This window comes from Callorhinus ursinus, unplaced genomic scaffold (assembly GCF_003265705.2).
Source record: "Callorhinus ursinus isolate GAN/ISIS: 27379988/994484 unplaced genomic scaffold, GSC_fseal_2.0 scaffold15, whole genome shotgun sequence".
Lineage (NCBI taxonomy): Eukaryota > Metazoa > Chordata > Mammalia > Carnivora > Otariidae > Callorhinus > Callorhinus ursinus.
Window position 1 is genome coordinate 14,264,925 of NW_027397077.1, and position 27,884 is coordinate 14,292,808.

General features: G+C 46.0%; 3 protein-coding genes across 10 annotated transcripts in view; all 3 read left to right on the top strand.

The window, feature by feature from the left end:
- Window positions 1-6,499, top strand: part of ABHD6 (abhydrolase domain containing 6, acylglycerol lipase) — a 75,593-nt gene extending 69,094 nt beyond the window's left edge. For all 6 annotated transcript variants that reach the window (XM_073901430.1, XM_025885475.2, XM_073901431.1 and 3 more), the window contains one exon: window positions 5,384-6,499. In XM_073901430.1, the coding sequence (XP_073757531.1) occupies window positions 5,384-5,560 (177 nt within the window). In that variant the 3' untranslated portion in view covers window positions 5,561-6,499. The remainder of the gene's footprint in view (window positions 1-5,383) is intronic.
- A 9,006-nt stretch (window positions 6,500-15,505) lies between these two features.
- On the top strand, window positions 15,506-24,637 carry RPP14 (ribonuclease P/MRP subunit p14). 3 transcript variants are annotated; one of them, XM_025884686.2, is made up of 6 exons: window positions 15,506-15,579; window positions 19,340-19,437; window positions 19,531-19,615; window positions 22,973-23,049; window positions 23,748-23,826; window positions 24,503-24,637. In XM_025884686.2, the coding sequence occupies exons 2-6, from the start codon at window positions 19,340-19,342 to the stop codon at window positions 24,557-24,559; spliced, it is 396 nt and encodes a 131-aa protein (XP_025740471.1). In that variant the 5' UTR covers window positions 15,506-15,579; the 3' UTR covers window positions 24,560-24,637. The 3 variants fall into 3 exon arrangements, with proteins under 3 accessions (XP_025740471.1, XP_025740469.1, XP_025740468.2); XM_025884684.2 differs by lacking the exon at window positions 15,506-15,579 and adding an exon at window positions 15,687-15,887; XM_025884683.2 differs by lacking the exon at window positions 15,506-15,579 and adding an exon at window positions 16,086-16,449.
- A 22-nt stretch (window positions 24,638-24,659) lies between these two features.
- Window positions 24,660-26,097, top strand: HTD2 (hydroxyacyl-thioester dehydratase type 2). The gene has a single exon (XM_073901432.1). The coding sequence runs from the start codon at window positions 24,660-24,662 to the stop codon at window positions 25,164-25,166; it is 507 nt and encodes a 168-aa protein (XP_073757533.1). The 3' UTR covers window positions 25,167-26,097.
- Window positions 26,098-27,884: the final 1,787 nt, after the last annotated feature.

The window sequence follows — 27,884 nt, forward strand, 5'->3', positions numbered from 1 at the left end:
CCCAGGACCCAGGGATCATGACCGGAGCCGAAGGCAGACGCTTAACCCTCTGAGCCACCCAGGCGCCCCGCTGCATTGGCTTTTTAAAACATTCTCATATATCTATCCATTTTCTGGACTATTGAAGTAGGTTGCTTACATTATGCCCTTTTACCCCCAATACTTCAGGGTTTATTTACTGATAGCAAGAATACTCTCTCACTTAACCACAGTGCGTTGTCATATTCAGGAAGTTTAACGCTGGTGCAATGTTTTTGTCTAATCTGACGCCCATATTCCAAATTCATGGGCGGGGGACCTGGGTGGCTCAATCGGTTGAGTGTCTGACTCTTGATCTCAGCTCAGGTCTTAACCTCAAGGCTGTGAGTTTAAACCCCACGTTGGACTCCACACTGGGCATGGAGACTACTTTAAAAAAATAAAATAATAAAATAAATTAAAATTCCTCGGTTATTTCGGTAAGGAGCTACATAGAATGTTCCTGCCTCCCGGAAGCAGGATCTAACCCGGGGTCCCATATTACATGTCACGGCCCTGTAGTCTCCTTTACTGTGGACTGAGACCCCAGTCTGCTTTGTCATTCATGATGTTGAGATACTTGAAGAGTACAGGTCAGTCATTTTATGAAATGTTGCGAATTTGACTTTGTCTGCTGTGTCCTCATGATTAAACTCAGATTATAGACCACCACCAGAATAGCTCATAAGTGATAAGATAGCACATCCTGGGACACACGGTGTCCTTCTGCCCCTCCCTGATGAGGTTCATGTTGATTGCCTGCTCAGGGTGTTGCCTCACTCTTCATTGTAGAGGTATTATGTCTCCCTTTGTGACTGATAAGCAGTCTGTGGGAGACACTTTGAAAGATCCTGCTCCTTACCAAACATTCCCCCCTCGATTGACCCATCTGTGAATGATTCTTGCTCCAGAGTTTACATTATCCTCTATAATAGCCGCGTAGTAGTCCATTATGTGGCTCCGCCACAGTGTATTTCATTAGTGTCCTACTGATGGTCATTTAGGTCATTTCCAGTTTTTTGCCATTAAACAATACCTCAGTGAACACCAGCATAGATGTGTGTTTGGGGAGTGTGAGAGCGTACCTGAAGAGTAAATTCTTCATTGTGGACTCACTGGGTCAAAGAGCAGGTGCATTTTAAAACTGTAATAGGTTTTGGGGACACCTGGCTGGCTCGGTTGGTAGAGTATGCAACTCTTGATCTCAGGGTCATGAGTTCAAGCCCCACGTTGGGTATAGAGCTCACTTAGAAAAAAAAATTTTTTTAAATAATAAAATTTTAATAGGTTTTATTAGGTGGCTCTGTATTAGTTTGCTGGGGCGGTCATAGCAAAGTACCACAAACTGGGTGGCCTACACAACAGAAATTGGTCATCTTAAAGTTCTAGAGGTTAGAAGTCCAAGACCGAGTTGTCCGCAATTTAGTTCCTCCTGGGGGCTGTCGGAGAATCTGTACCATGCCTCTTCCCCAGCTTCTGGCGGTTTACTGACAATCTTTGTGTTCCTTGGCTAATAGATGTGTCACGCTGCCGTCTGCCTTCATCCTCACACAGCGTTCTCCCCGTACCCGTGTGTCTCCGTGTTTGAATTTTTTTTTTTCTGTGTTTAAATTTTTGTAAGGGTGGCAGTCCTATTGGGTGTGGGGCCCACCCTGCACCAGTATGACCTCATCTAAACTAATTACACTTGCAGCTACCCTACTTCCAAATAAAGTCACCTTTTAAGGTATTGGAGGTTAGAACTTCAAAATATGAATTTTAGAGGGGGGACACAGCAATAACAGACCCTCCAAAGAGAGTCTGATTTGTACCCCAGAAGCTCCTTTCCTGCCTGCAGTTGTTCTTTAGAAGTCATATCTTACTCTCAAAGTTCTTCTTCTTCTTCTTTTTTAAAGACTTTATTTATTTGAGAGAGAGAAGGAGAGCACAGAGTGAGAGGGAGAAGCAGACTCCCTGCTGAGCAGGGAGCCCAATGTGGGACTCGATCCCAAGACCCTGGGATCATGACCTGAGCCGAAGGCACCCCAAAGTTCTTCTGAAGTTTAAAGCAAGAAGAGGGGCGCCTGGGTGGCTCAGTCGTTAGGTGTCTGCCTTCGGCTCAGGTCCTGATCCCTGGGTCCTGAGATCGAGTCCCATATTGGGCTCCTTGCTCAGCGGGGAGCCTGCCTCTGCCTCTCCCTCTGCCTCCTCCCCCCTGCTCATGCTCTCTGTCTCTCTCTCTCTCTCAAATAAGTAAAAATAAAAATAAAATAAAATAAAATAAAAAAGCAAGAAGAGGCAATGAGAAATGGAGCCTTTATAAGGCCCAGGATGACCCGTGTGGAGAAGCAGGCAGGACTGCGCCCCCAGTGCGCGTGGGGTGGGGGCGGATGATCGCGTCAGTGTACGACTCTCCCCAACTGACCAGGTACAGCTGAGGATGTACAGTGCAGGGATGTGGGCATGGAGAGGAGGGAGGGCTCTTTGCTCCCCTCTGCAGCAGCCAAGGGACTAAAAGGAGCTTTGTGTGCACCTGAGTGGAGAAGCGGACATGGAGTAGGGCCAGCAGGGGGTTATTTGATCAGAAATCAAGTTAGAACAATGAAGGCCTTTCTCTAGTCTAAAAATCCCAAAGGTGATTTGGGGCTCTCAGGGACCAGCAAGGAGAGGCAAGGACCCATCACCCTGCCCTGCAGAGACAATGCAGAAGCAAGATCTCTGGGCTTGGACTCTGAAAGTCTGGATTCCAGCCCTGCCTTTGCCCTATATCAGGCCATGACCCTGAGCAAGCCACTCAGCTGCTCCAAATCCTGGGTGTTTCTTCTACTACTGGGGTGATGTGAGATTCACGTGAAGTAACACACATGAGGGTGATCTTTCTCCAGTGAGAAGAAAATAAGTTATTTATTATTTATTACTCGTGTCCTTTGCCTCGGAAAGTTGGCCTCTGCCTATGATCCAGAATTTTTCCAGGGCTCTGAAGTCCATTTTCTTCTGAAAAAAGAGCCTAACATTCCATGGGCCTACTATAAATATGATCAGATATTCTCTGTGTTCTATGGACCATCTCCAGTGCAGAATCCAAATAGCAAAGGCTTTGGGGGCCCTTTATTTTATGGCCTTTTGCTTCCCAAACATCTGGCTCTTTTTCTGCTCTGTTGTCAGCATTTGATGTCACCAACCCCATGCCTTCCAGGCTGAATTCAGCCTCCCTCTTCTTTGGACCCCTGTAGGTCAGCCACTGTGCTGTACAGCTGCAGGATAGCAGTGCACATTGTTGTCTACATGAATCATGCCCACTGAATTTGGGCAGTGTACAGCCCGCACAACTGAACTTGGCAGCCTTTCCTGAGATTTCTGCACATCAGTTCAAGTATTTCCCCTCTGTGTTTAGTCCACCAGAATGGGGGGGCCTTGTGCAGATATACAAGGTCCCTTCATCCTGCCCCCACAGTGCCTAGGATGCAGGAGACCCAGAGTATGAGTGAGTGAGCAAGCAAGCAAGAAAGTAAATACACTAGCAAAGGGACAAACCAACTTATGGCCTATACATTTAAGTCAGCTAACAGATTTATATTGAGCACCTGGTATGTGCCTGACGCCGTGTTAAGCCCTGGGGATACAGCAGGCACCGAGACAGACAGGATTCCTGAGCTCCAGCAACTTCTAGTCTGCCTGCCATTATAACGCCTGGCAGAGCTTGAACTAGTGTGAGGTCGATCATGTGAGTGCAGGGTTGGATTCTGTCTTTATAATTTTTATATTTTTTGTTCATGGTGGATCTTTTTGCATTAATGTCTATTTTTTTAAATACTGCATTAAAATCTTCATCTTAATTCGTGAGTTTTTTGGAGGCTGCTTAAGTTTTGTGCCCAAGGCAAGTGCCTCACTTCCGTCACCCTAGTCTTGGCCCTGGCCCGAAATGGGATGGAGGAAAATCGTTTGACCATCTACATGAATGTCCTGCCCAAGAAATAGCTGATTTGGTTCCCATAGACGTGCGTACCTCATGAGGGTCCATTTGGCTATTTCCCATATGTCTGAGTGACCATGGGGAATGCTGGATTTGACCAGTGTAACAGTGTCAGAGCTAGAGGCTCATGTGGGTATTCTTGAGCTATGGGTTCTGACCTCTCTGCAGGATAGACATTCAGTGTTCATGCTGTGACCTGTTGACTCCACCTGCATTTCCTCCGGGGATTTTTCTACAGAAGCTGGGCTTTATTTCTGCCCAGTTGCCGCAGCAGCCTTCCCTGTGAGTGCGGGGCAGGCAGAGGTGTCTGATTCCTTCACGGGGTGCCCCTCTCACCAAGCTCCCCATCAGCTGCTCCTATTTGTGGCCCCGGGAGGTGCTTTGCTATGCTCCGTGCTCCGTGCCTTGGCTGAGGCATGCTGCCCTCGACCCCCAACTTCCCAGGTGGAAAATCTTGGTTTTAATGCTCTGGGTTGACCAGAATGGAACTCAAACACAGACAGCACATGAGTTTGTTGGGGGTCTTGCTTTTGCATTGAGGATGAGAGGAGGGGTCCTCTTGTGCAGGATGAGTTGAAGGTAAAAGCGATGACAAACGGGGAACAGATGCAAATCTGACGCTATAGGACGGTGTTGGGGAGGAAACCTTGGATGGGTGTAAATAGCAAGGTAACCCAGGTGACAGATTAAGTGCGTTGTTCGGAAAGGGTCAGCCCTCGAGAGTGGTGCCTTTCTTATCGGAAGAGCATTCTTCATTATTCACAAACTCCAGGGCCCGTGGTCACACAGCTCTGGGGACCCCCAGAAGACCCTCAAAGAGACACTCCCACCTCCCCCAGCTTGGGATAATTAGCCTTCACCTCCTGTGTCTTCCATGTGTGCCCTTCCCAGAGCTGGCCTTCTCTAGTCCAGCCTGATCGTGTCCGTCCCTAACACAGCCCCGTGGCTCCCCACTGCCCTCAATTGGAGGCGTGACCCCCCATCTCTCCACCACGCCATCCTCGCTCCCTGTGTACTGTCTCAGCATCAGGTTAACTGCCATCCCCTGCCCTTGCCGTGACCTGCCCCCCTCTTCACGAATCCTCCTCCCCTGTGCACTCTCAGCTCCCAGGATGCTCCCCACTCTCAGAGCCCTCATCTGCTGACCAGTTTGGCTTCCCTACCAGACCGAAAAACTTCCTCCTGGGCAGGGACTGTGTGTTTCCACTTCAGTAATGCTGGCAACCACACAAGTTTGGGCACCAAATTGCAGAATAAGGCATGCAGTCACTCCTGTCAGCGAGCCACGTGCCCCGACACTGAAGTAACTTGGTCCTAAAAATCACCTCTGCCAGGCCTGGTCCGGCGTCTGGTCCCCTGAACACACACGGGCATCTGAGGCTTTTCTACCTAGCATCCTCTCTTGTCCTGCAGGTGCTCGACGTGTCTGGCGCTGACATGTTGGCCAAGTCAATCGCCAACTGCCAGGTGGAACTTCTGGAAAACTGTGGGCACTCAGTGGTGATGGAGAGGCCCAGGAAGACGGCCAAGCTCATCGTCGACTTCTTAGCTGCTGTGCACAGCACAGGCAACACCAAGAAGCTGGACTGAGACCCCACCTGCAGCCTGCACTCACACACAGCATCCACCCCCATCTCCAGAATCAGACACGGCCACCATTTCTCAGGGATCCTGCCCCAGACGTGGTCGGAGTGCCGGCGTCCCTGAGGAGGCCAGTCCCCTGTCCCCGGTCCCGACAGATCCACAGTGCTTTGGGGGCCACAAGGAAATCTCCAAGATATTTTTCACAATATAGAAACTCACATGAGACAAAATTAAGAAAACCTAGCCAGAGATCTACCCAGAAGTCTTCAAGTCGTGTTGCAAAGCAGCTGCCTTGGGACCGTAATCACCGAGGCCATTTTCTTTAAAACATCCTTCACAGACTGAGACTCGAGGTTTTTCTGCTGCTTCGATGTTCTCCCCTGCATGGTCAGTGGCTGTTTTAGGAGCATTAGTCTCCATCTGCTGAGCCCTTCTTGTTTATGTCTAGTTTAAGTTTTATGTAGAGGCCCCTATGAATGCAAGTCTGTCAGCTGCAAGACCAGGGAGCAAGATGCAAACTATAAACGATATTAGCCCGCGAGGAGGGGTGCGGTCCCACATCTGCGGCCCCCTAGCTGCCGGAGCAGTGGAGAGCACGGGTCGGGGCGCTGATGGGCCCCTGCACGTCAGCCCTGTCATGAGGGAACCCGCAATGGTCGCCATACGAAGAACAGGGTGGGTTTCCTGGGAATCAGCGATTATTTTTTAAAATAGGACTAATGAAGCAATAATGTTCTGTAATCAGACCTGGATTCCACACACAGGCACCTCGTAGGCATCTTTTCTATCTTGCTGCGCTACTGAAGACCCTTGGGTGTAAAATACTAGTTTGTTAATGAATTCTGTGAATTCTGTGAACAGTCATGTGATTGAAAATAAGTCTAAACAGCTGTAAAAGTGACCACAATGTCATGAAATAAATTTAATAAATCTAGATCAGCAACATGCAGATGGTTTCTGTTCCTAAGCTCCTATTTAAGTACAACGTTGGCAGATTTCCTGTTAACTTTAAGAAGCGTTTTTTCACGTAAGGCTTCTTCTAAGGCACTGGAAGACCTTATTTGGATGAGTTATTAGTTTTAAGAAAATCATGTTTGTCATTTTTATTCAGCTGAAATTGTATATCAGAAACAAAAGGCAGGTCATCAGACTGTTCCTTTTGACCCTTGTCTGTTGTACTGAGGAGCCCTTAAAATTCCCAGAGCTTCAGGGCACCTGGGTGACTCGGTTAAGCATCCGACTCTTGATCTCAGCTCAGGTCTTGATCTCAGGGTCGTGAATTTGAGCCGTGTGCTGGGCTTCATGCTGGGCATGGAGCCTACTTAAAAAAAAAAAAAAAAAATCCTCAGAGCTTGAATCCACCAAGTCTTTTTACAGAATCTGCAGCCAAGTAGTTCTGGAAATAAAATGAGATAAATTTTATAGTTTAAATTAAAAACTATAGTTATAGTTTAAACTTTATATTTTAATTTATCAGAGAAGGACAGAACACAGATCTTAAAAACAAGAAGATATGAAAATGTGATGTCTCGGACAGGCGGGCTGCAGCTAACCCAGTGTTCAGAGGGAATGTTAGAGCCCTCGGTACACATATTAGCAAAGAGGAGGGGTGGCTGGCTGGCTCAGTCGGTGGAGTGTGCAACTCTTGATCTCGGGGTTGTGAATTTGAGCCCCACGTTGGGTGTAAAGATTACTTAAAAATAAAATCTTTTTTAAAGAGTCTATTTATTAGAGAAAGAGCACACAAGCAGGGGGAGGGGGAGAGGGAGAAGCAGACTCCCCACTTCCTGTGAGCAGGGAGACCGATGTGGGGCTCAATCCCAGGACCCCAGGATCATGACCTGAGCTAAAGGCAGATGCTTAACCAACTGAGCCACCCAGGTGCCCCTTAAAAATAAAAAATTTTTAAAAAATCATAAATCAGAAACCTAGAAAAAAATAGAAGGAAATAATACAGGTGAGAGCAAAAATCAATGGCATGGAAAAAAGAGTAGATACTAAACACACTGCTTGTTCCAGTCTTTCATGTTCATTAGGAATTCTGAGTTTAATGCGGTCCTGGGGACAGGGGTCAGTCTGGGTGGGTTTGGGTGATGAGGGACGGTGCCCAGGGTAGCTGAAGACGCCTCCAGCCTGGGGTAAGTCCTGCAAATTGGAAAGCGTACTAGGTGCAGGAATTGTTACGCCCTGGGTGAACGGCAGCTGAGGATCACATCCACAGTCGCTGCTGCATTGCACCCACACTGGGCCCATCCAGGCCGCGGTGTGGGCTGCCCGTCCCACCAGGAGGACAGTGGGCAGGGTCTGCAGTGGCAGGATGCAGACCCCGCCTCCTCTGCTGTCACGCGAACGCATCAACGGGAAGTCATGAGCAGAGCATATGAAAGAGTCCTTCGGACAGACCTAAAAACTGGGTTGTTGTGGTTCTCCCTTGGGCCTGCACTTCTGGCCCCACCGTGTTAGGAAGACTTGAAAGCAGACACGCACAGCTCCCCTTTGGCACCCCACGTTTTGCCTTTGTGATTACGAAGAGCTTGCTGGTGACCGCCAGCTGGCTGCCCCCCAAAACAAGGCCCACTGGACCATGTGGTGGCGCCTTTAACGGCAGTCTTGGAGAGAAGAAAAGGGTCATTCAGCACAGCCTTGCCTGAAAGACTGCCAGAAGTTTCTGCAGTCAGATGCTCTACCACTGAGCTATACCCCTGCCAGAAGTTTCTGAAGTGACAGTGGAAAGCCCCGAGAATCACAAGCAGACTCACTACCCCACTTCCTGGAATGGGGCCGTCAGGGCTGCTGAGGATGGACCCTGCTGGGCAGGCACTGAGGGAGCTGAGGCCCAGGCCCTGGTTAGCTCTCAATTTGCCATCAGTCTGGGCTTCTTGTCCAGCGCAGACGCAGCACCAGGAGTGACTGAGGCAAGGAACACAAGAGTTTGATGGTGCTGCCCGTGCGTTTAAGTCTGCCTTCCGTTTGAGGCCCCATGAGTATTCCCCATCCCAGGGAACCTTCCTTGTTGTTTTTTCCAAAGGAAGTTCCCAGAAGGTACTGGGAGATTATAAGGTGGGTCAGGCCAGCTGATGCTCTTCCAAGTATGTTTCGTGCATCATCGTAACAAGTTCTCACACACCCCTAAAAGGTACATACAACCTGTGCCCGTTTTATTTTTATTTTTTTAAGCTGTGCCCATTTTACAGCCAGACAACTGAGGCAGGGAGAAGTGAACTATCTTGCCCAAGGTCACACAAATAACAAGTAGAGAGAGGCGCCTGGCTGGCTCAGTGGGTGGAGCATGCAACTCTTGATCTCAGGGGTGTAGGTTCGAACCCCACGTTGGGTGTAGAGATGACTTGAAAATAAAAAAATAAAAAATCTTTTAAAAAAGATTAAAAATAAAAAAAGATAGAGGGGTGCCTGGGTGGCTCAGTTGGTTAAGCGTCTGCCTTTAGCTCAGGTCATGATCCCAGGGTCCTGGGATCGAGCCCTGCATTGGGCTCCCTGCTTGGCGGGGGGCCTGCCTCTCCCTCTCCCACTCCCCCTGCTTGTGTTCCCTCTCTCGTCTCTCTCTCTCTCCTTCTGTCAAAATAAATAAAGTCTTTAAAAAAAAAAAAAGAGACAGCTTATGATTGAAGGTGACTTTGCAAAAACAATGTTTTCACCGGTTCAGGCAGGAGCTCTCTGGCCCAACTTCCAGTGGAGCCTGGGGCCCTGTTGACTCACCTGCACCAGGCCAGTGTGGGGCAGCTCCGGCCACCATCACTGAGGTCACACGCCCCAGGTCCCTGCTGAAGACGGTGACCCAGTTGTTCACTCAGCAAATAGTTAAGGCTATCCCAGTGCCCAGCCTCCTGCTAAGTAGGAAACAAGCTTACCTACATTCCAGCATCTCAGGGGCCTCAAGGGACAGCCTGCTCATCTTTCAGTCTCTTTAGTAACCAGGACTTGTGTCATGCCCTCCCTGGAAGGGCTCATTCACCTTGTTGATAACCCTCATCTCTCTACCATACTCAGGTGAGCCAACGGGGCCCCAGATCATCAGTGTTCCTTGCCCAAAGGAGTTTTCTGGAGGGGAGGTCTCTGCTTCTTGCCCCTTGGGGTCAGGCTTGGAAAGCAGTCAGTTGATTTGGCTCTGCTCCTGGCTGCCATTCCAGAAGTGGCCCGAGGCTCTGCCTGGGATCAAGTTCAGGCTCCCTTTGAAGGGGGTCAACTCCCCGGACTTTATACCAGCCAGGGCTTTCCCACTGCCTTCAGAAAAATTTTTAGGTTTTAATTAAATATAAATGCTGACTTTAGCTCCCTCATTTACTTCCCAAGCCCTGGATATATCGATCTCAGGACAATCATTAGTTGGTTCATGAAATAAACATTGTTCTAAAATGATGGATGCAAATTTTAACATCTGCATGTACCAGCCTTCTGCTTTGGGGACTTCCTGTCTTAGATTGAGAAGTCTTTTATTAAAAGTGGCAATTCACTGGGTCTGTTCCAAAAATGTTTGCTGAAATACTCTTTGGCCAGGTTTGGGATTTTTTTTTGCTTTTGTTTTTGTTTTAACTCTTAGTCTGTCTCTGTCTCTCCTCTACTCCTCCCTCACCCCATCTGTTTCATCACTTTATCTGTCTCCTATCCATCTGTCTGTCTCTTTTACCCATGCACACAGGCAAACAGAGACACACACTCCCCTGACAGGTGGGAGCCTGGCTCTTCTGATCCTTCATTTTGTATGTCTTCGACACGACTCCTTGAACCATACAGACTGGGCTTTCTCACCAGCCGCTTCTCTCTCCCCCTGCCATAGTTGGATGATGTTCGTACAACCCCTCCATCCCTGAAAGGAGGCAAAAAAGTAGAGAGGGGGTGGAAGTGGTCACAGATGGGGCAGTGGAGATGTGCTCACATTACCTGCTGAAGTCGGGACCAGCTACCCTGGGGCTCTGGAGTGGAGGTCACCAATAAGCGGGCCTGTGGTTGCCTGTGATGGGATGAAGTCTTGCATGACCATCACTAGCCTAGTCGGGGACAGGATATCAGATGGCTCCTTTTAGCAACAGGAAGGCCCTTCTCCCTTGGCTCCTAGAGGAACCTTTCCTTCATGGCTTGCTGGATCTTTGGTCTCTCTATCCTCCAGGCAATGACCAGGAACCTTAGGGCACACCTAGGGGGTGTCCAAGCTCCAGCAGGGGATGGGAAGAGAAGGAAGGATTCTTAGGGGCAAGAAAGAGGCAACTATTGACATGAGTATAGGTCTACAATCCCTTACCAAACCTCCAAGAGCCAGATGTGATTCCAAATTCAGAAAGTTTCCCATTTTAGAAAGGTATTAGGGGGTGTACACCACAGATTATGTAACATCCCCAGTGGGGGCTGGGGCTGCCTTATATGATCAAATGCATTGACATTTCTGCTGTGCAATGTATGAATATCCACAGTAAATGGGACAAAATCTATAAAAATCTTCATCTCTGTTCAGATTAAGCGTTGGGTGCCACACGAAGAAAGATTTGGTTTCCATGTTTTTCTTGGATTTCAGAATTGCGGATAAGGGATAGCAGGCCTCCACTCCCTGTTTCCTCTCTCCTGCCTCGGGGTTGGGCGTTGGGGGAAGAGTTGGGGGGCAGGAGGGGGCACCTTGAGGAAGAGTTGGTTCTTCCAAGTGGGAAGAGAGGCATACAAATGGGTGTGGTCCATGGCTCCCTCTTGTGACTATTAGGAGCAAGTCTTGATTTTTATTTCACAATTTTTTACTTGACAATTATTAAATTATACAAATAATGCCCTGTCACTTTAAAATAAATAAAACAAAATGAATGTTTAAAAATTATGCTTATACATACATATGCATCAACAGAGAGGCCCCTACGGCTGGTTTATTGGTGTGTGTGTGTTTGTGTGTGTTTTACATAAATGGGGTCATGCTGGGCATTACTGTTGCCCACCCCTCACCCCTTGCTTGTTCTTTCCACTTACCTCTATGTCTTGGGCCTCTTATAGTTCAGAACCCACAGATCCCCCAGGTTCCCATAGTGGAGATGCAGAGGCCTCCAGAGGAAGGGGGGGTACAGTGAGGGTGGACTTCTTTGTAGGAACCTGCTGAATCCCTCAGAAAGGATCTCTGAATTTTGAGAAAACTTCTTGGGCCCCTCCAGAAACAGGCTGCTTAATTACAGGGTGGTTATCCCTTCCTCAAATTCTCCCTTCCTAGGGTCCTAGAGCCTTTTTTTAGGGGAGAAGTTTCTAAGGTCACTTGTAAGGAAAGCTTCCGCCATCATTTAAATACATTTCAGAAATGCTGGATGAAACAAAGTTAAATAGCCTGGCTCCCACTCCAGCCCCCAACACAAGCAGGGACTGACTGGGAAGAAGCAAAAACATCCTCAGAAGGCAGCCAGGGATGGGGCCGGGCAGGGGCTGAGGCAGGGACCAGGCCAATGTGCTACTCCCCTGGATCATTTTGGGCAGGAGCTTCTGGTCTTTTTTACCATTGACTGGTGAGTCAGTCAGAGTCCTTGCTGCAGCACGTGCTGCTAGCGAATGTCCCCTTCCCAGATCCCTGTTACTGACTGCTCCCCCCCCACACACACCTGCTGTGAGGACTGGCTGCTGAGGAAACACACCTGCCCTTCTCCCAGAGAACCACGCTCCGACGACAGGAGATGCCTGAGAGGTGGTGCCCCATTCTCTTCCTCTCACCTCCTGGGGTTACCAGACAAAACACAGGATGCCCAGCTAAATTTAATTTCAGACAATGAACACTTTCTTAGCATGAGGATATCCTATTCACTGTTTATCTGAAACTCAAATTGAACTGGGCAACTGTATTTGCTAAATCTGGCAACCCTACAGCTGGCAGTCAATGACTGGGGGTGGGGGGAGGCAGGTATGATGAAGGCTTGGCCCCCTTGCCTCCAAGGCTGGAAGCTTGCTGGTGTCATTTATGTTCCAGGGCTCCTTGTGGGATCAGCCTGAGGCTGGGCTTCAGCTGAACCCACATCTTTGCTTAGCTCCTTCCCCTGCCCATCCTGCTTTCCTCCTCCCTTGCAGGTTTCCCCTGAGAGCTGCCCCCAGTCAATTACTTCCACGAGGATCCCTGTCTGAGGCTTGGCCTCCGGGGACTCAAAAACATGCCTACTTCTCAATTTCCTGTTTGGAGAGGATGCTCAGGGTTGCCTCAAAGAGCAACTTCCGGCCTTGTCATCCATCCCATGGGTTCTGAGGCTTCTCGCCACCTTAGACAAAGAATTTACCCTCTCTAAACTCCTTTCTTTTTTTCATCTGTGAAAGGCAATAATGTGACATTGCAGGGTAGCTGGGATAACGTGAGCAAGTGCTCTGGCACTTGGCAAGTCTCCCTAAATGGAAACAACAGCTGTCGTTCCACAGCATTTTAGCTTCTGGTCATTTTCACTCCCTTTGTCCTACCTTCCCAATCTTCTTACATGAGTGGATATGATTCCCATGAGTCTGATGGAGATTTGTGGCTGTAATCCTACTTGGGCCTCTCTCTTGCCTTTTCTTCCCAAGGCTGCGAAAGCACCTCAGTTTTAGCAAAAGTCATTTGGCACCAGTTCACAAGACGGGGGGGTGGGGGGAATAAAAGCTCAACACAGCAGTGGGGAGGAAGTGTGGACTCAACTCTTTCTTGGCTGCCATAGCTTCCAGGACCATAAAATACTCGCCGATCTGCCCCAACAACTTTGCTCTGAAATGTCAGAAACACAGTGTCTGGAATGGCCATCTTGAGCCAAATGACTCCACCAATGCAATGCTGGGCAACTTTTATAAAAACTGAGGCAGGTTCGTGTGTTATGTTTTAGAGTGATGTTAAGATACATTGTTAAGAGGGGCGGCTGGGTGGCTCAGTCCTTAAGCATCTGCCTTCAGCTCAGGTTGTGATCCCAGGGTCCAGGGATCAAGCCCCGCATCGAGCCCCGCATGGGGCTCCCCGCTCAGCGGGGAGTCTGCTTCTCCCTCTCCCTCTGCCTGCTGCTTCCCCCCTACACACACACTTCTGCTCACTCTCTCTGTCAAATAAATAAATAAAATCTTAAAAAAAAATAAATATTGTTAAGAAGGGAAAGCGCCCCTACCGTATCTCTGGAAGGACACTTAAGAAACTCCTACCCGTGGATGCCCCTGGGGAGAAAGGCTGGCTGGGTAAGGGGTGGGAGGGAGACTTGCTTTACATTGTTTATCCCTTTATACTATCTGAAATGTAGGCCACATGCCAACAGTATCTATTAAGAAAATAGATACCATTTAACTAAAAAACTGTGGTTATCATTCAAAGGTATCTCTTTTATTCTAAACTGAATTAATGAGGCAACACAGAAAATTCAGGCAGCTTGGAAGGCACTTCATTTTCAGGGTTTGGTGCAGAAAAGTGAAAATTATCCAAGTTCTTTGAAGTCTAAAATACATGAGCTGCTCTGTTTTTTCTGGGCTGCAGCCTGGCAGGATGGGTTTGCCAGGTGGCTGGTTTTGGGGACCCTCTTCCATTACTAAGTGTTTCCTGAGCCAGATACTTTACACCAACTATTTTTTCCTCACAACTCTGAGGTAGATGCTACTAATCTCTCCAGGTGACAGATGAGGGGGATGAATAAGTGGCAGAGGATGTATTTGGAGTGAGTTTTGGCAGTTTCTGAAATCCAACCTCTTTTAAGAAAGAAAATGCCACTGTGGGGTCTGTGTTGATTTCCTCTACATCTCCCCCAATCTGGAACAAGTCCTGTCTCCTCTGAGAAGAGAAGGAAGGGAAGCAGAGCTGCAGAACCGGAGAACATGACTATAGCCAAGCCTGAAGTTGCAGGAAACAGCAGAAAGTGGAATTTTGAGAAAAGACACAAGAGAGAAGGTCCCAGCTGACTCCGGCTCCCGCATGCCTGTGCAGGGTAACCTCTGCCCCCAACCCAGGCAGAATCAGCACACCCATCTATGAACTACTGCATTCGCTAAGTGTGTGTTGAGTGCCAGGCACTGGAATGCAATGGTGAGCCAACACAGACAAGGCCCCCATGCTCATGGGGCTTACACTCAAGTTTTGGCAGCCCCAGCCCCTCTCCCATACACACCCCTGATGGATGCCACACAACTGGTGGTAGTACGGTGCAGTATGGAGAGCATGATCTAGAGTCAGACCGCCTGCTCCACCACTTACAACTGTGTGATCTTGGGCAAGTAACAGCCTCTTGGGCCTCAGTCTTCACCCCTGTAAGATGGGGATGATCATAGTAATAGCTACCTTAGGATTGTGTGAGAGTTCCAGGAGATAACATATGAAAAATTTTTTTCATGGCGCCTGGCCCAAAGAAAGTACTTGATAAATATTAGCTGCTATTACTACTACTGCTGCTGCTGCTGCTGCTGCTGCTGCTGCTATTACTACTATTACTATTATTATATACAAACACTACCTGTTTCACGAATACAGGGCCATATCTTCTTGTTCTCCGCTGAGTTCCCAGTACCTAGCACATAATTGGGACTTAGCATGAATAAAGGCATAGATGAAACCTGGCTTACATTTGAAGATACGACATTCTGGATCTTATGTCAACCCAGATAGATAACCTACTATGTGCTGGGAGCCACAAGGGACATTAAGAGTGGTTCCCGTCCTTGGGGTGCTTGACAGAAGATGCTCAGCAGAAGAGATGCTAGATATAAAGTTGAATGAATGCATGGATAAATGAATGACTATGAAAGCGAGCTCCTGTGCCGAATAAACACATCCGGAGTCCCGTACCCCATACACACATTCGCTCACAGAGCTTTCTCTGGAGTGGGCACCAGGGGGCACTGAGCTCGGCCAGTCTCAGCTCCTCATCAGGATTCACGCCCAGGTTCTCAGGTGGACGCCGCGCGGTGACGTCATATCCGCGCCTAGACGTCACGCTTCCGGGGCGGGGGCGAAACAGGAGCCAAACGTAAGTATCCCCGGAGTTTTCTGGGCCCAGGGTCTGGCCTTTGCGGGGGAACGCCAAGCTTTGGCGGATTCTTGCAGTGAACAGGAGTCAGGGAGGCGCCAGGTTAGTGCGACCGAAAGCAGGTAAGCGGAAACCCATAGCAGAGCGGCTTTTGCCGGGAGTGAGCTCTGTCGGCCGCGCTGGTGACGCACGGCCTGCGCGCCAAGTGCGCATGCGCAAGGTGGGAGTTACAGCGGGCGGCGCTCGGCCATCTGAGGTACCAAACCTCTCTGGCCCAAGACGCCGCGGGCGGCCGGCGAGATCCGGCAGCGCACCTCCCGGGGCACCTGTATTACGGGGTCTCGGTAGCACATGGTGGCTGCGAGGAGTGAGCGGGACCACGTGTGCAGAGCGCATGCGCCCGGCACCAGGTGGGCGCTAAATAAATGGGGGACGTTAGTCAAAAAAAAGTTGAAAACAACTGAAGTGTCCAACAGTAGGGGACTGGGCTTTTTTTTTTTTAATGATTCGTTTGGCCCCAAACTTATATATTGAACGTATACTGTGTGCACTTTTAGATTCCTAGGAAACAGTAGTGAACAAGATAGAACCCCGTTTCTTGCAGAGTGTACATTCTGTTGTGGGGGAGGGAAGTACAAATAGAGAATAAATGAATTACGTAGTTGTGTTAGAAGGTGGTAAGTGCTATGGGGAAAAAACTAGAACAGGGGCATGGAGGGGCTGCCGTATTAGATAGAACAGCCACCGGACCAAATCGAGGGGTGAGATTTGATCAAAGCCATGAAGGAAGCGAGGGAGCGAGGCATCTGGCTACCTGGAGGAAGAATATTCCCAGCATGTGGAAAAGCTAGGAGCGGAGAGGCGCAGAGACGGGAGGGAAACGGTGTGTGAGGAAGAGCTAGGAGGAGTCTGGTGGAGGGAGTTGAGCAAGGGAGCATGGTCAGGGCTGTTGGAGGCAGCGGTACAATTCAGGTAAGGCCTTGCAGGGCTTGTAAGTCCTTTGTGTTTACTCTGAGTAAAACGGGAACCATTGCACTGTTTTGAGCAGAGGAATGGCAGGGGCTTGAACAGGTTTTAACTGGCTTGCTCTGGCTGCTGTAGAGACTAGATTGGGGGGTGGGGGGTGGGGAGCAGGTGGAAGCAGGGACACCTATTACTAATAGGTGTCCTAATGAGCATCCCTGCAGCCATTACAAAGGCTGGCTTCAAAGATGATAACAAGAGCTATGGAAGTGCTTTCATTGTTGTGGTGAGCCTGGCGGATTTGCCAGGCTGTATGAAGAGTACCCAGGCATCCTCTCCTTTAATCTCGGGACAGCCTGCAGAGGGCAATACTGTCACTGCCTCTGAGGCTGAGGCCTATGTGGAGGGGACTGCTCAGTAAACACTTGTTCCTAAGTCTTTTTTGGTAAAATATACCTAACATAAAATTTACCATTTTTAAGGGTACAGCCTGTTGATGTAAAGTATATTAACACTGTTATGAAACCATTATCACTACCCATTTCCAGAATACTCCTTAAGTCTTCATTGTTATTGGCATCCTGAGCCCCAGGCACAATCTCATTCCCCTAGCTCAGGCAGCCAACTCCCATCAAGGCTGTTGGTAACTGTTAAAAAACACCTGTCATGTGCCAGACAATGAATGAAGTGATTGAGGGTCCTATTCTCCCTGCCCTTCTAGTCAGGGATGACTCTAATGATTGGGAAAGAATCATCAGCTGATTATTTCTGCAGTCTTGAACATACAGGCCTAATACTTCTCACCATTCAGTAAGTGTTTATTGAATACCTACTCTGTGCCAGACACAGTAACTATTCATGTTTTTAAGTGGATGCTTGGATGTAGCTCCTTGACCCTAACTTCTCATTTTCTCTGAGGGCATCATCTAGGAGTGCTTGAAACTGGACCTGACGCAGAGGTTTTGTAAATGCCGGTTTATAGCTATATGACCTTGGCTAATTCCCTTTCCTTGGTTGGACCTCAGTTTTCTGGTTCCTTTAGTGGGGAACCAGATATTGAACAAAGAGTATTAAGAGATTGCATAACAAGTAAATCTAATTTAGAACAAGGTGTCCAAAAGGCTTTCTTGAAGAGGTGAAATTCCTAGGAGAGGTGACCTTTAAGCTAAAATTCAAAGGATGAATAGGGGCTATCCAGGGGAAGAGTGAGGTAGGAGTGGACCCGATGACAGATTCTCCCCAGGGGGGTCAGCATGTTGTGCATTCTTGAAGGATCCAGGTCTATTAGAAATGACATGAGTGCCCATTCCAGGAATTCCTCTTCTCAAACCCCTTGCTGTCTAAGCTCGATCTTTGGCGGGGCGGGGCGGTGGGGGGGGGCGTTTACTATCAAATAGCTCTGTATAGACCTGGCCTTCAGAGAACAGGCAGGTCCAGCATGGGATGGGACAGCAGAACTACCACTCCTCATTCTGTTCATGTTCTGTGTTGACTGAGAGTAAACAAGAAGATCCTGCATTTTATTCCTGTATGCTATTTTTTTTAAAAGATTTTATTTATGGGCGCCTGGGTGGCTCAGTTGGTTAAGCGACTGCCTTCGGCTCAGGTCATGATCCTGGAGTCCCGGGATCGAGTCCCGCATCGGGCTCCCTGCTCAGCAGGGAGTCTGCTTCTCCCTCTGACCCTCTTCCCTCTCATGCTCTCTATCTCTCATTCTCTCTCTCTCAAATAAATAAATAAATAAATCTTTAAAAAAAAAAAAAGATTTTATTTATTTAGCTGTCAGAGAGAGAGAGCACAAGCAGGGGGAGCAGCAGACAGGGGGAGAAGCAGCTCCCGGCTGAGCAAGGAGCCCAATGCAGGGCTCAGTCTCAGGGCCTTGGGATCATGATGTGAGCCTAAGGCAGATGCTTAACTGACTGAGCCATCCAGGTGTCCCCCCCCCTTTTTTTAAATTAGGAGGCATCATACCAGAGTGGTCTTGAGGGGCTCAGGAGTGGTTGGAATCTGTGTGCCCTTGGGCAAGTGTTACCTCTCTGCCAAGCCTCAATGTCCTCTTCTTAAAAATGGAGGGGAAAAAGTGAGAATAATAATAGCTTTTACTTCATGGGATCATTTTGAAGACTTATGACCTAAGGCATGTGGGGCATTTAGCACAGAGCCAGGTACTTAGGGAAAAATGTCCATTGGGATTACGTTATTAGAATTTAAGAGCACAACAGTCTGGCATATATAAAATCTAGAAACTTTCTTTGTGTCTGTATGGGTAAATTTGGTTTGACCAGAAATAAAAGAATTACTATACTAGGAGTTCTTTTAGAAATCAAATGGGTCAAAAAAAAAAAAAAAAAAAAGAAAAGGGGTACCTGGCTAGTTCAGTCAGAGGAGCATGTGACTTGATCTCAGGGTCATGAGCTCAAGCCCCACGTTGGATGTAGAGATTACTTAAATAAATAAGTAAACTTGAGGGGCACCTGGGTGGCTCAGTCAGTTAAGCGTCTGCCTTCGGCTCAGGTCATGATCCCAGGGTCCTGGGATCGAGCCCCGCATTGGGCTCCCTGCTCAGCGGGAAGCCTACTTCTCCCTCTCCCACTCCCCCTGCTTGTGTTCCCTCTCTCACTGTGTCTCTGTCAAATAAATAAATAAAATCTTAAAAATAAATAAATAAATACACTTGAGAAACATCAAATGGGTTCAGGGTGCCTGTCTGGTTCAGTTGGTAGAGCATGAGACTCTGGATCTCAGGGTTGTGAGTTCAAGCCACACAGTGGGTGTAGAGCTTACTTTAAAAAAAAAAAAAATCAAAATGGGTTAAATTCTCATTTAAAAAATGGGGGGGGAAAGTGAAAAATAGGTTGTACCTTGCTAATTTGTAGCCCTCTTGATTTTTCATTTCTAGATGTGGTCAGCTTTGGAAAAGATGCCAGCTCCAGCCACCACATATGAAAGAATAGTTTACAAAAATCCCTCTGAGCACCATTATATGAAAGTCCGCCTGTGAGTTCTCCTAAGTTCTATTTGTGACTACATTTTTATGAATCTGAATAGTATGAAACTTGATACATTTTTTTCTTTTTTATGTTTTTATAGAGAATTTCAAGATCGTGGGGTTGGACTGAATGCTGCACAGTTCAAACAGCTGCTTATTTCAGCCTTGAAGGACCTCTTTGGGGAGGTATGAATCACTTGGTAGATTGAACACTCCTAAGATCTTTGTAAGAAATACTAAAACAATGCTTTTCCAAATAATTATTTTAAAACTTTAAAAACATATTTGAAATTGCAGAGCAGACTTTCAAAAATGATGAATTTTGGGTAGGTTTGTTCTAATATGCCTTCTATTTGACAAGGAACTTGTTAGACAAGTGTTTTAGTGCCATGCTACTCCCCAGTATGGTCCAGACCGGCAACCTGCAAAGTTTTTTGGGTTTTTTGTTTTGTTTTGTCTTGTTTTGTTTTAAGATTTTATTTATTTAGAGAGTGTGTGTGAGCAGGGAGAGGGGCAGAGGGAGAGGGAAGGAGAACCCCAAGCAGACCCCACACTGAGCGCAGAGCCCAACCAGGGCTCAGCCTCAGGACCCGAGATCACAACTCGACCCAAAATCAAGAGTCGGACACATAACTGCCTGAGCCACCCAGGCGCCCCGAGCAAACAGTTTTTTTGCCCATTGTGAAGATTTACACCAGAATCAGCACACTACTTCCTTTACTGAAAAAGTCTCCGTAAACAAAAATTGAGATGAACTATCAGAAGAGCTTGGTTAGAGCCCCACGTTGGTGTAGAGATTACTAAAAATAAATAAATAAACTTTAAAAAAAACTGAGCTGAACTAAACAATGTACTTAGTGGTATTGTTGATTTGCATTGTGTTACAGCCTCTTATTTTATCACAGGCCAGCACATTGAGTAGTCCTATTTTAGCATTTACTTGAAAATAAGTAGAATTTTGAGAGAGAACAAAGACAGACGATTCAGGAAATTATTTCCTGATTCATATGTTTTATCAAGTCATAATCTGGTAAGCATCTCATTAAAATTAAAAACGTACACACCACAGCAGACTCAGTTAAGAGGCTGAAAAGACAAATTACAGACTGGGGGAACTCAGGCGCCTGGGTGGCTCAGTTGGTTAGGCATCTGCCTTGGGTTCAGGTCATGATCCCAGGGTCCTGGGATTGAGTCCCGCATTGGGCTCCCTGCTCAGCGGGGAGTCTGCTTCTCCCTCTGTTTCCCCGTGTGCATACTCGCACGCTCTCTCTCTCTCTCTCTCAAAAATAAATAAATAATCTTTTAAAAAATAAAAAGAACTCTAAAAACTCAATAATGAAGAAAACCAAACATTTCAACTTGAAAATGTGTAAAAGACACAAATAGACATTTCACTAAAAATGAGGTACTGTTGACAAAGAAGCACATGAATGAAGAGATGTTCAACATTATTAGCCATTGGGGAAATGCACATTAAAAACACACTAAGCTCCAGAAAACAACAACAACAACAAAACACAATGGGTGCGGGTGCCTGGCTGGCTCAGTTGGTGGAGCATGCGACTCTTGATCTTTTGACTCTTGACTCTTGGTTGTGAGCTTGGGCCCCATGTTGGGTGTCAAGATTATTTAAAAATAAAATCTTTAAAAAATAAGTAAATAAAACACAGTGAGCTATCACTACACACGTAACAGAAAAACTGAAAATAAAAAAAATAGTGATAATACTAAGTGCTGGTGAGGATGTGGAGAAACTGGATCACTCATTCATTCATTCATTGCTAATGGAAATGCAAAATGGCACAGCCACGGGCACCTGGGTGACTCAGTCATTGGGCGTCTGCCTTCAGCTCAGGCATGATCACAGGGTCCTGGGATCGAGCCCCGTGTTGGGCTCCCTGCTCAGTGGGAAGCCTGCTTCTCCCACTCCCCCTGGTTGTGTTCCCTCTCTCTCTGTGTCTCTGTGTCTCAAATAAATAAATGAAATCTTAAAAAAAAATGGCACAGCCACTTTGGAATACCATTTGACAGTTTCTAAAAACAACTAAACATGCATCTACTATACTACCCAGCAGTTAACACACCTAGGCATTTGTCCCAGGAAGTAAAAACTTAACGTTCATATAAAACTTGTATGTGAGTGTTCATAGCAGCTTTATTTGTAAGAGCCCAAAAACAGAAATCAACCAGATGTCCTTCAATGAGTGAGTACTTAAACATTCATGATATATTGATAACATAGAATATAGTGAATAATAAAAAGGAACAAACTATAGATACACATAAAAACTTAACTGAATCTCCAGAGAACTATGCTAAGTGAAAAAGCTAATTCCAAAAGGTGACATTCTGGGTAATCCCATTTGTATCATGCTCCTGAAATAATGTAATTATATAATCTGGAGAAAGGTTCGTGGTTAGGGATTGGGAGGAGGAGTGGGTGTGACTAAAACAAGGTAGAAGAGGAAGAGCGCCCTGTGGCAATGGTGTAATTCTATCTTGCTGATGGTAGTGGTTGCATAAAACTATCTATGTGGTAAGATTGCATGGAAGTATGCACACACGCACACATACACGCACACACATGCACGGACAAATAGGAGTATGTGTATAACTGGTAAAATCTGAATAAACTGGTTTATCAATTTTAGGTTTTTGGTTTTGATATTGTTTGATATTACTGGGGGAGGCTTCATGAAGGGCGCATAGAACCTTCCTGTAAATTTCATTGTAACCTCCTGTGATTCTAATTTTTCAAAATAAAAAGTTTAAGAAAAAAGTGTGTACCTTCTCTGTTGGGTATAAAACCTGGTTCCAGAATGATGAGTATTATGAGAGAGGAAGTGTATGCTTTTTATGTGTGAAACAGCATAGAAAGCAATTGAGCTTAATCTTGGGGATCAGGGATGGAACTTTTTTAACCCTGAGATCAAAAGTCTCCAGCTCTACTAACTGAGCCAGCCAGGCACCCCCAGGGATGGAACAATTTAAACAAAGACTTGAAGGGTGAAGAGTCATTAGCAATATGAAGAGTTACAGGAAGAACATTCTAGACAGGGGTAATTGTAAATAAGCAGTCCCAGTACTACAGCACCACTAAATAAATACTGCTTTTTTGGAGGAGAAAAGCAGTTGGCAGGATTAGTTATTAGACTTTAAGAATAGTGATGATAGGGGCACCTGGGTGGCTCAGTTGGTTAAGCGTCTGCCTTCAGCTTGGGTCATGATCCCAGAATCTGGGGATGGAGCCCTGTGTTGGGCTTCCTGCTCAGCAGGGAGTCTGCTTCTCCCTCTGCCCCTCCCTCTGCTTGTGCTTACTCTCATTCTTTCTCTCTTTCTAGCTTGCTCTCTCTCAAATAAATAAAATCTTTAAAAAAAAAAGGATAGCCCTAATAGGGGTACCCTGCTGCCTCAATCATTGGAGCATGCAATTCTTGATCTCAGGGTTGTGAGTTCGGGCACCACATTGGGTGTAGAGATTACTTTAAAAAAATAAAAAAAAGTGATAATTATAGTCTGCTGATAGTATTTTTCCATACCTAGGTTGATGCAGCCTTACCCTTGGACATCCTAACTTATGAAGAGAAGACCCTGTCAGCCATCTTGAGGATATGTAGCAGGTACGACAGAGGCACCTTTGTAGTATAACAGAGCAGAGAGATGGATGGAGAAATAGAGCAAAAATGCTCTTCTCTAAGAGGAGGCTTGTCATTGTGAGCTCTGAGTAGTTTTTGGAAGTTTAAACTGGGAAGGATATGAACTTTTATCCACCAGGAGCTTAGACTATACAGAGCAAAACTCATGATTTGCTTACAACTGTAGTGTTTCCCAGTTGGTGGCCATGGTTGCAAACTCAAAAATGTGTATTTTATTTTATTTTATTTTATTTTTTTAAAGATTTTATTTATTTGAGAGAGAGGATGAGATAGAGAGAGAGCATGAGAGAGGGGAGAGGGTCAGAGGGAGAAGCAGACTCCCTGCTGAGCAGGGAGCCCGATGTGGGACTCGATCCCGGGACTCCAGGATCATGACCTGAGCTGAAGGCAGCCGCCTAACCAACTGAGCCACCCAGGCGCCCAAAAATGTGTATTTTAGAAACATTCCTAATTGAGGTTCATTTTATTCTCTGCTATGACATAATGTGCTTTTACTTTTAAAGTTTTCTCATTTAGTGGTCTATTTGGCAGCACATCTACTCAAGTTTTCTCATTTAAATTAGGTTTTCTGGACCTAATTTAACTATCTGGCCCATCACAAAAGTACTAGGGAGATGTCACAGAGACAAATCTTCATGCATTCATTCTTGATCTCTCTACAGTGGTCTTGTCAAATTGTGGAGCTCTTTGACTCTGTTAGGATCCTATAAAGGCAAGAAATGTGCTTTCAGAGTGATTCAGGTAAAGACTGTTCCTTCACATATTCCAAACAAGGCTGAGTAGGGGTCAAGCAGCTTTTTCTTTTTCTTTTTTTTTTTAAGATTTATTTATGAGAGAGAGAGTGAGCGAGTGTTCCGGGGGGGAGGGGCTGAGGGAGAGGAGAGGGAAAGAATCTCAAGCAGACTCCATGCTGAGCAAGGAGCCCGACACAGGGCTCAATCCCATAACCCCAAGATTATGACCTGAGCCAAAATCAAGAGTCAGACACCCAACCAACTGAGCTACCCAGGTACCCCTCAAACTGCTTTTTAGTACATGTCCCATTTTTTGCTTGCATAAATCTAGTGTGGTTAACATTATCCAGTGGCAGCAGTGGGGAGGAATAAGGACTACATTGCTTCTGGAAATGTGAGAGAAAGCACTTAGATTTTAGATTGTATGGGAGATGTTTGGGGATGAAACTTGGAACTCTTGTGGAAAAGTCTTAACTTTTCATTTGTTGCTTAATGCCTGGTGCCTTAAATATTAGGACATGCTTTCTAAACCTACTGTGATCACTTGTGTATCTGAGGATGCTCTTTAAGATGCCACTGCATCAGCTTCGCTTACCCTAGAAAACTAGGCATGTTTCCACACACCCTGTGTTTCAGTGCAGTCTTCTCCCCAGATTTCCTTAACTGTTTTCTTTCTCTTACAGGTTTCTCCATTTCTCCTTGCCTTATCTGGGAATAGCAGGGAACTAGTATTGGATTGAATAGTCTTCAGTTGCAGAAACATCCTTCTCTCAAAAGCATGTTTTGGTGACAATATGCTGTCTGAAGACTGAAGCAGTCTAAAAGCTCCGATTGCTGAAGATGTTCCCCGTAATTTCCCGCCATCATCTGTGGTGGGGTGGGCTTCAAAGGAGAATCTGCCTGAGCCAGCCAGTGGTGAGCAGGCATCACGTTGAGCAGATGCACACCAGAGTTGGAGACCGCGCTGAACTCAGCAGGGCCTTCACACAGAGGGACGTGGCTGCCTTCTCAGAATTAACGGGAGATGTCAATCCTTTGCATTTAAATGAAGATTTTGCAAAGTACACCAAGTTTGGAAAGACAATTGTACACGGAGTTTTGGTCAATGGACTTATTTCGGCTCTCCTGGGAACGAAAATGCCAGGGCCAGGCTGTGTATTACTTTCACAGGAAATTAGCTTTCCAGCCCCTTTATATGTTGGAGAAGTTGTTGTAGCTTCCGCAGAGGTAAAAAGGCTAAAGCGGTTCATTGCTGTTATTGCAGTGTCATGTTTTGTAAGAGAAAGTAAAAAGACTGTTATGGAAGGCTGGGTTAAAGTTATGGTCCCAGAAACTCCCCAGTCCTGAAATGTGTTTAAAGATGGACATTCAAGTGCCAATGGTACTGTTCTTGAAGAGCCTCTGAGGAAAAGGGAATGCTGCTCTTCACCAAGGGATGGCCCATAGACCTAGAAGCCCATGTTGGGGGAGGGGAGCAGGTAGAGGGGTGTTCAAAGGTCCATTGTCCAATTTGGCTTTATGCTTCACACAGACTTGAGTATATTCCTCCTCTGTCTAGGTTTTTAAAATTGAAGAAATACCGGGAAAGTTATTTAGCTAAAGGTTCTTTTAGGATTTCACATCTATTAGATTTGTATTTGAATAACACAAACCTGCCTCTATCTGTGCAGAGTAAGTTTGTCACTGAATTTATAACTAGCATTTATTTAATTACTGAAGGCAACAACAGAATTCAGGTCATCTTTGAACACCTATCTTCTACCAGTCAGGGTACTTAGATCCTGTCCTTCAGCAGTTTCTGAGTCAGAGTTTATTGTAATTTGTTACTGTTTACACCACAGTGGCACCTTGTTCTATCTTCAGTGGCATTTGCTTTTCAGATGGCTTTCCTGTGACTGGAGAAGGGCTTACGTGCACCTTTGGACTCATTTATGTAAACTCTCTCAATCTCATGGGATAACAACACCTACCACACAGGACTGTTGGAGATGCTAGATACAAATAGCTAAGCACAAAGTCCAACCGGTCATCCATTCTCCCCTGTGAATGAAGTTAGAGGTTTTCCCAAGTTTAAAGCAAACTAGCCCACAATTAAACAGGTAACAGACTTCATATTTCAGGATGTCAATCAATTTAAACCTGGAATAGAATTGGAATGCAAAATTTCTATTTTAGTAATCCAGATTATTTTCTCCCTCCCTTGAAAACACTGTGGATTCTCCCCTTTACAAATAATATATGCTTATTGTAAAGATTTATAAATAAAAAGTATAAGGAACCCTGTGGAGGCCAAGTTCTTAAGAGTTGAGGGATATTGAAAATTTAATCAGTATTAAAAAAAAAAAGTTGGGTACTGAAGAGGAAATGCGCCTAATGCGTTTGTACTGAGTGGTCATCCCAACACAGCCAACACTTTTAAGAATCTATAACAGAACATCCATCTCTACTCTGTGGCTTTAGATGGTGGTTCTGATTACAACTAGATGCTTTGATCAGGAAGATCAAGTGTCACTGGTGGGATCAACCCCCATTTTCCGGGAAAAGGTTTTTCCTCCTGGTAGATCAGTAACTAGATTTTTTTTTTTTTTTTTTTTTTACATCAAAGGGATAAATTAAGCAGATTACTAGAAAAAAAATCATTCTGGGCACTAGAGGGCAATGATGTGTATAAATAATATTTTTAAACTGTTGAATATTGTACCACCATATCCTAGTCGGTGGATGGTGAGATGAAAATACTAAAATCAACATGAGAAGCAATGATGCCCTCATGAGTTTCAGAAGGGGCTGTTGTGGGGGCTCAGATACACACGAAGACTTATTCATAGGGGAAGGCTACACAAGCTAAAACTTTGATACAACATTGAAAAAAAAATGAGAACTTGGAGCACAAAATACAGACTCGGAGCTAAGACTGTCTGTTCCTGTAGAACTCATTCTCTGGGACTAGTAGCACTCTTGAAGCATAGGTCCATAAATGGAGTGTAATTTGATTATTAATACTAGTAGCTACCATTTTTGCACTATGAGCCAATCCCCACCCCCCCTTTTGAAAAGATTTTATCTTTGAGAGAGAGTGCCAGTGGGGGAGGGGCAGAGGGAGAGAGAATCTCTGTAAACAGGCTGTGTACTGAGCACGGAGCCTGATGGCAGGGCTTGATCTCATAATCCTGAGATCATGACCTGAGGTGAAGCTGAAACCAAGAGTCAGACACTTAACCAACTGAGCCATCTAGGCACCCCATTTTCTTTTTTTTAATTGAAAATTTTATTTTATTTTTTTAAATTTTATTTATTTGACAGCACAAGTAGGCAGAGTGGCAGGAAGAGGGAGAAGCAGGCTTCCCGCTGAGCAGAGAGCCCGATGCAGGGCTGGATCCCAGGACCCTCATGGGTCCTCATGACTGAACCACCCCAGTGATCCTAAGATTTTATTTGTAAGTACTCTCTACACCCAGTGTGGGGCTCAAACTTACAACCCCAAGATCAAGAGTCACATGCTCCACCAACTGAGCCAGCCAGGTGCCCCAATGAGCCAGTTTTCTACATTAACTCCAATCTTTGAGAACTTTGTGAATTAAAGTTAATGTCCCATTTTAAAGGCAAGGAAATAGACTGATGCTGTGTGACTTGCCCAAGGCTGTACAGAAAATAGACTGATGCTGTGTGACTTGCCCAAGGCTGTAGAGCCTGGGATGCAAATGGGGACCTGCCTGGCTCCAAAGTATTTCTTTTCTCCATCTCCCTGTGGGTCTTACAATGTTCCCATTACTGGAGCCCTGTCAGTTTCTGTAATAGTATCCCGTTATGTGGCATTAAAGTATTCAGAACCACCATTTTATAGAATTCTTTTTATATTCAGAATGTGCTAGATCTTACTTCCTGCTACAGTTGCAGCATTTTCCTATACATTATTAGTTGATGGCTTTCACCCATAACCATCACCTACCCTTTTTCTCAGTTGACATTCAGTGATTACTTGTCTTTAGAGCAGAATTACCAAAAAGGTTATTCTAAAGGTGAAAAGTTATGTGTAGGCCACGTATGGTGGAGACGGGGATGCCA